Below are 12,635 nucleotides of genomic sequence, written 5' to 3'. Positions count from 1 at the left end.
GCGGTCCAGTGGTTAGTGGGTCCTTGGCGCTTTCATTGCCAAAGACCTGGGTTCAATCCCTGGTCAGAGAACTAATAAGATCCCTCAAGCCACTTAGATTTCCCTTAGATATCCTGGCTTCTCATAATTTCAGGTGGGACCCACTTATGCTCTGTCTCCGAGAAGAAAAGACAAGACAGAGGGTTCTAAGATAGAAAAGTCAATGTATCCGAAATATGGTTTCCTTCAGATGGATATAGTCGGAAAGAAATCTGTCCACCTGTTCTCAATGGTGCTTATATGGTGGGTGACAGCTGTCTCCCACCTACCTGTCCCTGGCACTGTGCCTTCCCACTGGTCACTGTGAAAAGCAGATCACACTGGACTCAGAGGCCAGAATCCAGGACAATTTCCCCCTTCTCATCACTTCTTCATACAGCTAATAATGTAGCATTTACTTCTCTTTGGAAAATTCTTGGGTTTGTCCCCCAAGAAATAGTAAAGCATTTATAGGAAAACAGAAAGCAAGATTCTGGTGGTAGCTATCAAATTAAGAGATTACAGGAAAAATTTAACTTCCCCTCAGCTGATATTTATTGATAGCAAGAACCAACTATGCCTCCTCATCCTGAGTTTCTAAAGGCTACCATAATATTTCTAAGCAACAAACTTATCTAACATTTTTTCACAACTTGTTAATCAAGGATTCATATTAAAACAGACAATCAATTTCTAAAATGTTGTTATCCCTGAAAGGGAATGAGATAGAGTTTTTAACTAGAAGAACCTACCGGTCTGTTTTTTCCCTTTGAAAAAACTAACATTTGAGGTTTGTGTCTTTCATCTGAAGCGATTACTCCATTAATAAAGATGCCTCAGAAAAGTCGGTGAGCCAGGCTAGCACTCTTGCACCTCTGAGGGTGCTGGACTGGGTTTGTACATCTTATTTCCTTAGAGAATATCTGTTTTTATTATGACCTTAACTATAAATACCTATATATAGGAATAGGATTTTCTCTCACCCCACCCTCTTTTAATCATTATCACTTAAGTGTAAACCACACCTCCCCCCACCCCACTTTTACTGAAAAAATGCACTTTAATTCCTAAGGAGAGTGGCTGTTCCTCACCCTGAAGCCAGATTACTTCAGGAGGAGAGTTGAGGAGGGAGAACTCTTGGTAGACCTCATGAAATTAACTAAATTCCATAATGTAAACACAGAAATCAACCATTTTTAAGCTGCCCCCCACCCCCAGCCAAAGGGAAAAAGAAACAACCAAATGAAAAAGTTCAAAATGCCTACCTTGATTTTGGAAGTTTCACTGGGGAAAATACCCAATGTTAAATTATTTTCTCAGCTACCAAATTATCAGAAACTTGTGGGTGGTTTCGTGGGAGTCTGAGACTTTTTTTTTTTTAATAAAAGGCAAGTGAATCACAGGCTACAAAATATGATCCTGATTTGTGTCGTTTCTAAGTATGAGATTTGTTCTCCCCCTTAATTTGACAGGCATTCTCAGTCTCTCCTCCTGTAGATTCTGTCCTTCCCCTGATGACAAGCCAATAGTTCTTGGTGGGGTTGCATGCCTCCTAGAGCCCCAGGAGCCCTGTTGTGTCGGGGGAGGGGGGAGGGCAGGAGGGTGGGCAGAGACTGGGGTTGGGGGAGGGAGATTCAGAGAAAGTGAAAATATATGGGTTTATATAAACATATTTAAAGCAGTTTAGCAAAAGCTTTCTCGTTGAACAGCTTTAAGAACAATGTGAATGAAATCTTAGCAACTTGGTTAGTAATTTGAAAAGTCTATTAATGTATACTTGAAATTCTGTTTGTATAAAAATACATTTTCCTCTTTATTTTAACACTGTGTAAAAGAACATTATGCATGTGAGTGGTTTGAGAATTAAATGATTTAATATTCAGATGTGAATCTCTGTCTTTTCTGTATAGAGATTAATTCATTTTAAATTTTTGGATTTTTTTTAGTATGAGGGGATTACCTAGATTTCAAGCTCCCCCTGCCCTCTCAGGATGCCTACCATCTTTCAAGATGAAGCAGTGACATATCTCCCTTCTTCACTTTCTTTACCCAGATGTGTTCACTGGTAGAGAACAATTGAAAGCCTCATTTTACCAAATGCCCAACAGCATCTCTAGCCATTTCTCCTTTCCTTGTCTTCGTTTCAGGTGGCAAAGTCCATTCGTAATTGTGAGATATGGGAGTAGTTGTATTTATTTTTACTTCTATTCACAAACCAAAATAGGAAGAACTATAAAGGATAACATTTTAGTTAACACAAGGGTTGGCTACTCTGCCCATGAAGATAATAGTGTTCAGAGCAACTTCCCTGATAAGAACCAGGAAGGGCCTGTTGGCCTTGAAGGTCACTCTGCTGGGGTTCAGCGAACGGCCAGCAATGCCAATGACGGTACTTGCTGCTGCTTCACTGCCTTCCTCGTTTACCTGCAGGTCAAACAGGAAACAAACTGCTACATTAGCTACTCTGCAGCTCATTACAGGCAGGTAAATCATCCATCGACACAGCAATTCCTCAAAATGCCATTTGTTTTCCAGGTGAAAGTACACTTGGGTCAGGTTGGGTTCCCTCTGGAACCCTACTTTTAGTCTTTCTTTCGTCCACTGAATATTGATGTAAGCACTTGTATTCATCCAAGCCTTGTGCTGAATAATAAGTGCCAGGGTCCATTCAGATAATCTGTAAACCAGAAATCTGGATGTATACGAGGTTGTCACATTTCTGGCTGGCACCATTGTATATGGTATTGTACTAGATACTAAAAGACATTTTGACTCCAGATTAGAGCACTATAGTTGAGATAGTTTCACTCCTGGAGCATCAAGATCCCAGATACAACTACTGTAAGCAGCCACTCAGGAACTAGGGCCTATGAAAAGAGGAGGGTCCTCTGGCTGGATGAGGTGAGTACTTCTTGGAGCAGTAGGCTGAAGTGATGGTATTTGAACTTGCTGATAAGTAGAACTGCACAGGTCTGGAGGGAGATATCTTTAGAAAACTTTGTTTGGGGACCCAGAATGTCACTAAAACTCTGTCCCTGCCTCTAATGAAAGCACTTCAGATCCCTGAGTCTTGAGGAGCTGGTTGATGCTGTTCTCTCCCTCCCTCCTTCCTTACCACCTTCCTTCTGGCCATACTATCTATTTCATGATCATTCTAGTACTAAATTTATGAGCAGACTGGAGCTTTTGTAAGACCAGGATCCTTTTATTCAAATCAGATTCTGGTTTTTAATGGCTTCTCAGGAGATCTACAATCAGTTGGGGTGTGTGTATTGGATTCCCAAGAGCCATGGAGGAGCCTTGCATCATTGTTTAGTTGGCTCAAGTAGACAAAATGAATGTAAACTTCTGCTTCTTCTTAATAGTTACTCAAGGCCCTCAAGGAGGTCTGAGCTGACCACTTCGATTTGGGGTCCTTGGAAGAAGATTCTCAATCATAGTTAAAACCCTGAGGACTCATCTTCCCTTACAGCCTTTCTAAGTGCTCTTTCTTCCATAATCCATATGGTATCGGTGTTGTTTTTACTTCCAAAACCATGAATCCAGTACTCATGTAAAATCCCCTGTTCTGACCTCAGTATCTTTAAGATATATCCCTCTACTCTTGCTGTTGTCCTACAGGTCACTAACATCTATTGTCCTATGGATTATACTCCCACATTGAGGATTTTGTTGCCTAGCCCGTAGCCTTTCTGTCGATCCTAACTCCTGATATCATGGGACCTAGACAATTAAAATATCGTGGTAGGAGACCCATTCAATACTCTAACCTCCCATGTCTTTCATCTCATCAAACCCAATGAGCATTACCTTCACTTAAGGAAACCAGTCCCTGGCTATACCTTGAACTTGCCATCTCTCAGAACATCTAGACTTTTGAGATTATAATTACATTATCCTTCTCTCAGACTATATAACCTTCGGTTTTTTTAAGCTATCACACTTCCTCACTCCCATTACAATTACTCTGACCTCCTCCTGTCCCTTGATCCCTCCACTTTCCTCCTAACTACATATTTCCCACTGAGCTTGGACTCTGCAACTATATTTACTAGCATGATGCCCTGAAACCTTTCTCCCTGACCACAATCTTCTTTCTTTGCAATTTCCTCAATCCTGTGACCTTCTCTAACATTGCCCCATCACATTTCCCTCATAGCCTGGTTCCCCCAAAGAATAATCTATGTAAATGGTTCCCAAACCTGGTTGTGCATCAGAATTCCTTGAGGAGCTTTGTAAATATACAGATTCTCAGACCCCATCCTGAGTCAAGCTCCCCAGAAAGCTAATGCCATTGATCTATATAGCTCAGTATTTGTTTGAGAACCAGAAGTTCTAAAGGCTTTATACAGCTCTAACTCTAGTAAAGGTTTCCATGAGCATCTTACTTGGGGCAACACTAGGTTAAGCAATACTGAACCATTTTCTTCACTGTGGAACTGCTCAGACGTCGGCACTCCAATGTGCATTAATTCTTGTTAATTTCTCAAGAAGAGGATGTACATTTATTTGACCATCTAACTTTCTGTTACCTGCAGTATAGTCTAGAGCTCTAGTTTTCTGGAACACACTTTAGGACATGATCTACACTCACCAGCTCCCCTTCCTTACTTTCCACTTGCTCTTCAGCCATTACAACTAGGCATGTGCCCCTACTGTGCTGTCCAAATTCCTCAGGGAAAAGTCACCTTGGTCACTTTTCAAAAAATCTTCTTACTAGATGCTTTCCATTGTCTTAACACTCCTTCCTGGGTTTCCATTAGCTCATCCTCTCCTGGTTCTCCTCATCTGAATGCCTTTGCTGGCTGTTTTTCCTGTGTCACCTTCCCCTTAATGTCTATGTTCCCAGGAGAGGTAGAGGATGGAGGGTGGAACAATTAGACCATGAGGGCTTCAAGTCAGGGCTATATTGTAGCAGTCCTCGTGGAGGAGGGCGCTACAGATTTGGGGTTTGAGGGACACTGGAATCATGCCTTTTTCCACAGCCGTCTCCTAGTGTTCACACATCTGCTGTCTACACTGTAAGAGCCAGTGGAGGAACAACTCCAAAGTTACTAATCACATGAGATATTGATGTATTGAATAAAAAAGCAGCAGAAGAATAGAGAGCGAAGAGAGGTGTACTCACCTCAAGAAATGCCTTGTGGAATGCATCTGAGACATAGAGGTCGTTCCGGCCTTCTGCAACAATACCTAGAAGGAAGACCAGAGAAAGCTTTGTGAAATGGGAGAAGGTTGGCTTCAACCCACAGAAAGGAATTCAGTTTAAATTAAGAGGTCCTTTGGGGCTTCTTTGAAAAATAGAAAGAAATTCTGGACCCTCACTTAATGATACCCTGAAAAATAAATACATGTTATAAATAATAAAGTACTTTGGGTTTATTCAGCCTGGCTCCCGTGAATTTAATCTCCTGCTTCAGCTCATGGGGGGTTGGGGTGGGGGGAGGTGAGGACTCTGTTCTTAAAGAAAAACTCACTCCATCTGGTAGGAGTGTCTTCCCTTCCAGTGTGGCAACACTTTGGGAGTGGTTTTCAGACTTAGTTTAAAGATAGACCATTAAAGGTAAATCCAATTAACTAATGTTGTAAACTCCTTTTTATTTTATTTTATTTTTATTTTATTTTATTTTATTTTTTTGTAAACTCCTTTTTAAAAAAGAGATATTTTAGGGAATTCCCTGGCGGTCCGGTGGTTAGGACTCCGTGCTCTCACTGCCAAGGGTTCAATCCCTGGTTGGAAACTAAGGTCCCACAAGCCACACAGTGCGGCCAAAAAAAAAAAAAAAGAGAGAGAGAGATTTTAATGCATATTTTTAAAGGATGGTGGGTTGGAAGAACCAAACCAACTTAACACCGTTATCAAAGTATCAAAACTGGGAAGGGGGTGACTGTATCTGTCCATGTGACCTTAGAAATCACATGAGCCCTTTGGAATATCAGGTGAAGAAGGGCTATTACATGTCAGCTATGCCTATTTTGCGGGACCCGGATGTCCCTGGCTCTTAATCATATCTGTCTCCTTGCTCTGAATTTTCTGATGCTTTTCAAGTTCTTTTCTACCTGGTCCCATCTCTTCTATCAGTTACAGACTCAAAAGGTTCCAGTGCCATATGGGCCTGGATACAAGAGATCCAAGAGCCAACGTCCCATTTTACAGAAGAGAAAACTGACACCTTGAGAGGGAAGGGATTTCCCTGAGTTAGCAGTAGAACTGGGATTAGAATCCAGGTGTCCTGATTCGCCCTTTTCTACTCTTTCCCCATCTCTTCCACCTTTGGTCAGACTTCTTTGGGGACAGAGAGAGGAGGAAAGTCCTTCCTGCACTCACCTGGGAGCTTGGACTTCTCAGGGCTGAAGAGGTCCTCAAGGCCCATGTCTTGCAGCCGCTCCTTCATGCTGAAGCTGTCCTCGATGCGGAAGTGGGGCATGTGGACCACCAGCAGTGTCTCTGCCAGCTCATCTAGCCACTCCTGCAGCACCTCTGGGGTGAGTTCCTGTTCCACCTTGGTCAGGCTCTTCTCAAGCTTGGGCAGGATGAGCACCATGGTGATGTCATCACCCTTGAAGGGCAACTCAAGCACCTGGGTGCCCTCTGCCACGCGCCGATAGCGGAACTTGCCTTCCTGGTACATCATGAATACTGAACACGACTCCCCGTTGGCCTTGTAGAAAAGTTCCTTCCTTGTGTTCTCAGGGCTGAACTTTGACTTCCACAGGCCCTGGAAGAAGACGCCAGGTGGGAGAATCACAAAGCAAGAAGACCAAAAACATCCGTAGGAGAATATTGACATGGGAAGTAGTCACAATATTTTATTACATTAATATGTAAGTGTAATTGTTAAGAACAAAGGCTAGAGGGATATGCATGCAAAGGTCTTAACACTGACTGTGTCAGAGTGATAGAATCATGAGTCATTTTTTTTTCTGTGAACTTTTCTGTATTTCCTAGATTTTCCTAGATTTTCAGCAGTGGCTATTTGCTTTTATAACAAGAAAAATAAAAACAAGAACAACCTATTGGCCTCTTTGCAAGTCTCTTCTGGAGTTTAAGTCTAATTGCCTTTTGCTTTCTGCCTCCCACCAGCCTCTTTCTCAAAGGCCATCCTCCAAAATGCTGGGCTCTGTTCCTGATGAATAAAGCCGGACAGAGGTAATAACCCCAGGGGGTCATCTGGGAGTCCTGCCGGGCAGAGAGTGAGGCCTGGCCAACTTTCTGTTCAAAGAAGGAGGGGATACGAGACACTCCTTTGACATTTCTGAGTTGTAATTATCATTCCTTGTCATCTTCTGGCTCTTTGATTTTGGGACAAGTCATTTAACTCTCTGAGTGGTGGTTCTTCATCTGAAAGATTAGGAGCTGGTTATCACTAATATTTGTAGGATGCTTACTGTGTGCCAGGCACTGCTCCAAGCATTTTATGTGCATTAACTTAATCCCTTCAGTAACTGTGTAAGGTAGATGTATCATTATTACCATTTTATAGATGTAGAAGTTGGGGCATAGAAAAGTCCCAAGTAACTTGCTCAAGTTTACAGTCAGAAATGGAAGAGTCAGAATTTAAATTAAGTAATCTGTCTGAGCAGCCCAAGTTCACATTTGTGATGTTATGAAGATCAGGAGGACTAATAAAAGGCAAAGTGTTCCATAAATTGTAAAGGGCAGTACACATTGTAGAAATGCAACCTACTCCATTCTTAGGGTGAGGGACCCCCCAAGCAACAGAGTAATTGACAACAGCAGTGACTGGCTAAACCCCTGGGCCCAGTCGGGGAGAAGAGTGTATCTGGAGCATGACCCGGGAAGGGCACAATTCAACCTGCGTTAAGCTGGAGGCCCTCCTGAGTATCAATGGTCTGTTTATTCCCAGGACCTTCTCCTTCATCCTTCCTAAATGTAATAAAGTTGGAACAGTCTTTAGAACTCTTGACTCTCTGAGAAAGACAAAGCCGTCTGCATGATCATGTAACAGGGCCTCTGCAAAGTTTGAGGTTAGTCTGGCATCAAGAGGTTCAGAAGCTTCAGGCAACAGGAATTTTGAGTCACTGCAGAAGCTTCTCTAGATGATGGAGAAAATCTCATCACTGAGGATTGTCTATAGACTGTCATTTTGTTCCAGATTTCAAAATGGAGTTAATTAAGGACAGGAGAAATCGTCACATACATATGAGAATTTATTACCACGCACACCTTGCTGCTGAGCATGCTGGGTCTGTGAGTGTGTACACTTTGCCTTGGGCCCAGAGACACTACCAGGCCCCCTTTGGACCTCAGCCCAGTAGCCACAGCCCTAGACATGACTCTAGACTCAGCAAATTTGTATTTTACCCAGACCATGCATGTACCATTTCTCAAAAAGATCTACTGACACATGCCCAATGGTATGAAAGAGGGTAAGCTGGAGGGAAAACAAGTCATTCCTGAGGTCTCTCCAGGGACACTTTGAGTACCTTGAAGTAAATGGTGTTGACCAGCACCAGGACAGTGAACTCATTGATGGCTTCTGGGGGAATGACGTCAGTGATACGCCCATCAGTCTTATTGGATATCCATTGGTTGATGGTCACTCTGGACTGCTCTGCATTTCCCTGAGGAGAACAGGAAACAAACCTACGCAACTGTGCTATTCAATTGGCTTCTCCATTTCCCTGTGAAGCACTTTATTTTGTCCATCATCCCTCTGCTCTTTCCCACCATTTGGTTTAAGCCATCTCTCTAATCCAGATTGGGGAAACCTCACATATCTAGTATAATGTTGTGAATCTTCCATATCGTTATAAATGGTAACAGAAGAAAGAGAAAGAAAGGAAAGAAAAAGAGGAAGAAATAAAGAAACAGAAGAGGAGAAAGATAGTCTGAGAAAAGAAAACCAAATATTATCTTCTCTGACTCTGGAAATTTGAACTCTTATTAGTATTCATGAGATATGTTCTATGGGAAGCTAATGAGTGATGCAGGAGTGGGGGGGTGGGCAGGAGAGATGCACATGTGGTCCAAAAAGTTTGAGAAATACTGATTGAATAAAGTCAGTAGATTTCTTTGTTGCAGGACTTTTATATAACTTTTTCAGAGCAGCCTCTACAATCCAGAGATAACATTGATTTCTCAGGTTTCAAGCAAGAATACATATCCCAGGGGCTCTGACTTATAGTATTATAACACCTCCACCTGCTTTCAACTACCATAGCAGTGTTAATTTGGATCCTGCTTCTCTATCTCTTTAATTTCTGAGTGGAGAAGAAGAACTCTGAGGTCAGGGGTGACATCTGCAACTCACCTTGAAGTCCAAGGGCTGGAGCTTGGCTCCATATACCATCTCACTGATGTCCTGGTAGGTCTCATTGAAGGTAAGGGATTTGTCTCCAAAAAGACGGTTGGCTGATACCAACTCAGAGGATTTATTGGCTTTTCGATAGAGTCGGCAGTTCAGTTTGGCAAAGAAGAAGTGGATCTGATCAGATGTCTTCTCAGAGATGGTATCAAACTTAAAAACCTGTAGAAGCCAAAAGAAAATAGCAGTGGGTCTGGCTAACATGGGTGGTGAGTACAGTGCCAGTCAGCCCCTGACCAATAGTTGTGAGTCCCTTCAAACACAGTGCCTGGCACAGCATAAATGCTCAGCTCATGTTTTCTAGATGAATAAATGGATAAAAGAAGAATAAAGAGTAGGAAGGAGAAAGAGATAAAGAAACACAAAGAGAATGGGATACCACCTAAAGTCTCTAAAGGGCTCTAGACCAACACATAGATGTTCTCCTGGGTGTTCCAGCAAGGAGGTTAGGCAGAAGGGCTTTGGGTTGTACCTCCATCAACTGCTTGAGGGTGTTGTCACAGGCACCCAGCTTGGTCATAGCAAAAGCTGTGGAGATACTCAGGGGTGACAGGAAAATGTTGTCCTTGTCATTCTTGGAGTCTGCCAGATGCTGATAGAAGGTGGTGGCAAAGTGGAAATTGGCCTTGGACAGTTCCCAGACCCGCCGGTTGGTGGCCCCGGGGATCTTCTGCTCTGAGCCCTCGACCTCGGTTGCTTTCTTCTCTGGGGCACGGTAAATGCACATGGGATTCATGGGAATGTCCCGAGGCTTGGCTGTGCAGATGTCCTCCCCAGGGCTCCGCTGACAGGTCACACAGCTCCAGAGGCCAATAAGCAGCAAGGAGAGAAGACATACACTCCTATAGGGGGACAGAAAGCCAAGTTAAGCTAGGCTGAGAAATCACCTGTCCCACTGCCCACCACAGATTTGCCCCAGTAAAGCATAGATTACCATCCCACCTGCTGTGGCCAGGAGGAGGGCCAAAATCTTGGAAATGTACAAGGGTCCAGTCCTGGACTCCTTACAAGTGGATAGTTTCAATTGCCTGGCCATAGTCATGTTGAAATTAGAATCAACTATTGAAGCAACTGAGGTTATTAGAAGTATTGTGTGCCCAAGGCCTCATGCTGGAAGATACAAAGAATGCAAAGTTTCCAATTGGTGAGATGGGACATGCACACAAGAAAAATGGCAGAGAACTTTAGTGCCCAATGAAAACTTAGGTCAGTTGGAGGAGACATTAACAGAAGCTGATTAGGGAAGGCCTCAGAAATAGATGGATTTTTAACCTGGATGTTAAAGGATTGGGAGGATTTTGATTGATTCAGCAGAGGGATTTCAGCAACATGAGAGGGTTAAGAAGGAATGAATTCTCCTAATTTGTCAATTTCATGATCTCTCTTTTTTTTTAAGTGAAATTAGTTTTATTTACTTTAGCCACAATCAATGTGCTGAAAACACCAGAAGTCTCTAGCTCCAGCCTAATCCTTCCACTGAGTTCCAGACCAGTTGTTTGCTGGACAATTCCACCTGGATGTCCTGCAGATTCCTTAGTGAAATGGGAGCAAACTGAACTCATAACTCTCACCCACACACATGTTTCTCCTTCTGTGTCCTTCAACTCAGCAAATGGGACCCACAGGTACCTGAGAGCCATCCTGGATTTCTCCCTCTTACCCTTCTCATTAGTCACACCCTAGATTCTATGCATTCTGTTTCCTTGTTCTCTCGCTGCCTTAGTTCAGGCCCTCAGCATTTTCTGATTCCTAGAAGTTTTAGTAACTTCCAACGTGTATTCGCTAAAGTAAATAAAACTAATTTCACTTTTTAAAAACATGAGATCATGAAATTGACAAATTAGGAGAATTGGGACACCCAATTAAGTAAACCAAGAGATAAACTCTCTTGTAATGTTTTTGTAGATAAGACATGAGGGGCCAGGAACTTCCTGTGGCTGACTTGGGGCCCTTAGGTCTAGAGAGGGGAGTCTGTATGAGGGTACTGAGTCTTCTCAGTCTTCCCCCAGCAGAAAAGCAGGTTATGCACACAGCGAAGAAAGGACTCACCAAAGTGGTCTGCTGGGCAAGCGTGGGGCTGGCTGGAAGCTGGGGGCAGCTGAGGGGTACTTGGCTTCTTGCATGATCTGAAGTGAACCCTGCAGTCCTTTTAAGAACAGAGGCACAGAATGGGAGAGCAGAGGCACTGAGGGAGCCATGGAAGGCAGGGTGAGGAAGCAGAGAGAATCTTGCCATTCTTCTCCTCAGCTTGCTTGCCTCTGTTTCCCATTTTGTCCCTCAGCTACATTTGGAAATACAAGTGGAGGCTGAGGGGGCCCTAGGAGCTCTGTTAAGCACGAAGAAAAACCAAGGTGGTCAAGCCACAGCCTCACTTCTAGCTTCCTGTAAAAAACCAGATCAAGAAGGGAATGTGTGTGATGTTGAGGGCTGCAGTCCTTTGTCAAAGGTCACTGAGACCTTGGGTGGGGGGATGGGGGGTGTGACAGGGGTGGGGCAGGGGGGAATTGAGTGGAAGGAGGAGCAAAAAGGGAGTTAGGAGGTCCTCACAGATTAAATTTGTCCTCTTTTCAGATGTATGGCAGGCCCAGCAATTCCCCTTGGAGTATCTCCTGGACTGCTGTGAGGGCTGACACAGATGCAGCATCTCTGTACAAGGGAAGATATCCCCTTTGTTTCTTGGATTAAGAATCCAAGGTGTGGCTTAGGGAAAGGCCTTACCCCTAGAAGGGAGTGGGAGGGAGGGCACTTGGAATGACGTCTTCCAAACAAGTCTGATTAAAACTATCAGGGAGAGGGCCTGGTCTTCTCGAAGGTGTCGAGGTCATCCTGGTGAGTCCCTCAGAGGTCAGAAAACCCAGGAGGGCATGCAAAGGGAAAGCTCACCCCTCTTACCTTTTTCCAGCAGCTACAGTTCCTATCCCATTGGAAAGCATGGTTGCTAATCTTCCACAGGTCTGGGCGAGTGGAGATAGTGTGGTCTGAGGCAATCCCTCTGAACTGGTTCTTTTCTCTAAATCTGGATGAGGTTCCAGAGGCTAGGATGGGGGATGGAGCTGGTGAGGAGGGGAGGCCTGAGGTCAAAGGCTGATGACCTGCTCCCAGGGTTAAGCAAAGTGTAGAGCCCAGTACTGGTTAATTAGTAGAGAAGTTTTAAAGTTCAGTCAGGTCCAGAGAAAGAAGGTCCACCTTTCCTACCCATACTCCCTCACTTTCTTCTTCATCGTTATAGAAAAGGAAAAGGAGAACATATTCACAAATTCAAACTTAGTCAGAAAATACCACCTTTCC

General features: G+C 43.6%; 1 protein-coding gene across 6 annotated transcripts; it reads right to left on the bottom strand.

Moving 5' to 3' along the window:
• Positions 1 to 2,257: 2,257 nt before the first annotated feature.
• Positions 2,258 to 12,280, bottom strand: SERPINC1 (serpin family C member 1; the record flags this gene model as incomplete). Of its 6 annotated transcripts, none has more annotated exons than XM_079698643.1 (7): positions 2,258 to 2,442; positions 5,147 to 5,211; positions 6,347 to 6,737; positions 8,467 to 8,604; positions 9,294 to 9,509; positions 9,820 to 10,189; positions 12,240 to 12,280. In XM_079698643.1, 7 exons carry the CDS (start codon positions 12,278 to 12,280, stop codon positions 2,266 to 2,268), a joined length of 1,398 nt encoding a protein of 465 aa, XP_079554769.1. In that variant the 3' UTR covers positions 2,258 to 2,265. The 6 variants fall into 6 exon arrangements, with proteins under 6 accessions (XP_079554769.1, XP_079554771.1, XP_079554770.1 ...); XM_079698645.1 differs by having other exon boundaries at positions 6,347 to 6,680; XM_079698644.1 differs by having other exon boundaries at positions 8,488 to 8,604.
• Positions 12,281 to 12,635: the final 355 nt, after the last annotated feature.

Source organism: Hyperoodon ampullatus, assembly GCF_949752795.1.
Source record: "Hyperoodon ampullatus genome assembly, chromosome: 2".
Lineage (NCBI taxonomy): Eukaryota > Metazoa > Chordata > Mammalia > Artiodactyla > Ziphiidae > Hyperoodon > Hyperoodon ampullatus.
The sequence above is the reverse complement of the archived record's forward strand: the minus strand, read 5'-3'. Positions and strand labels throughout refer to the sequence as shown.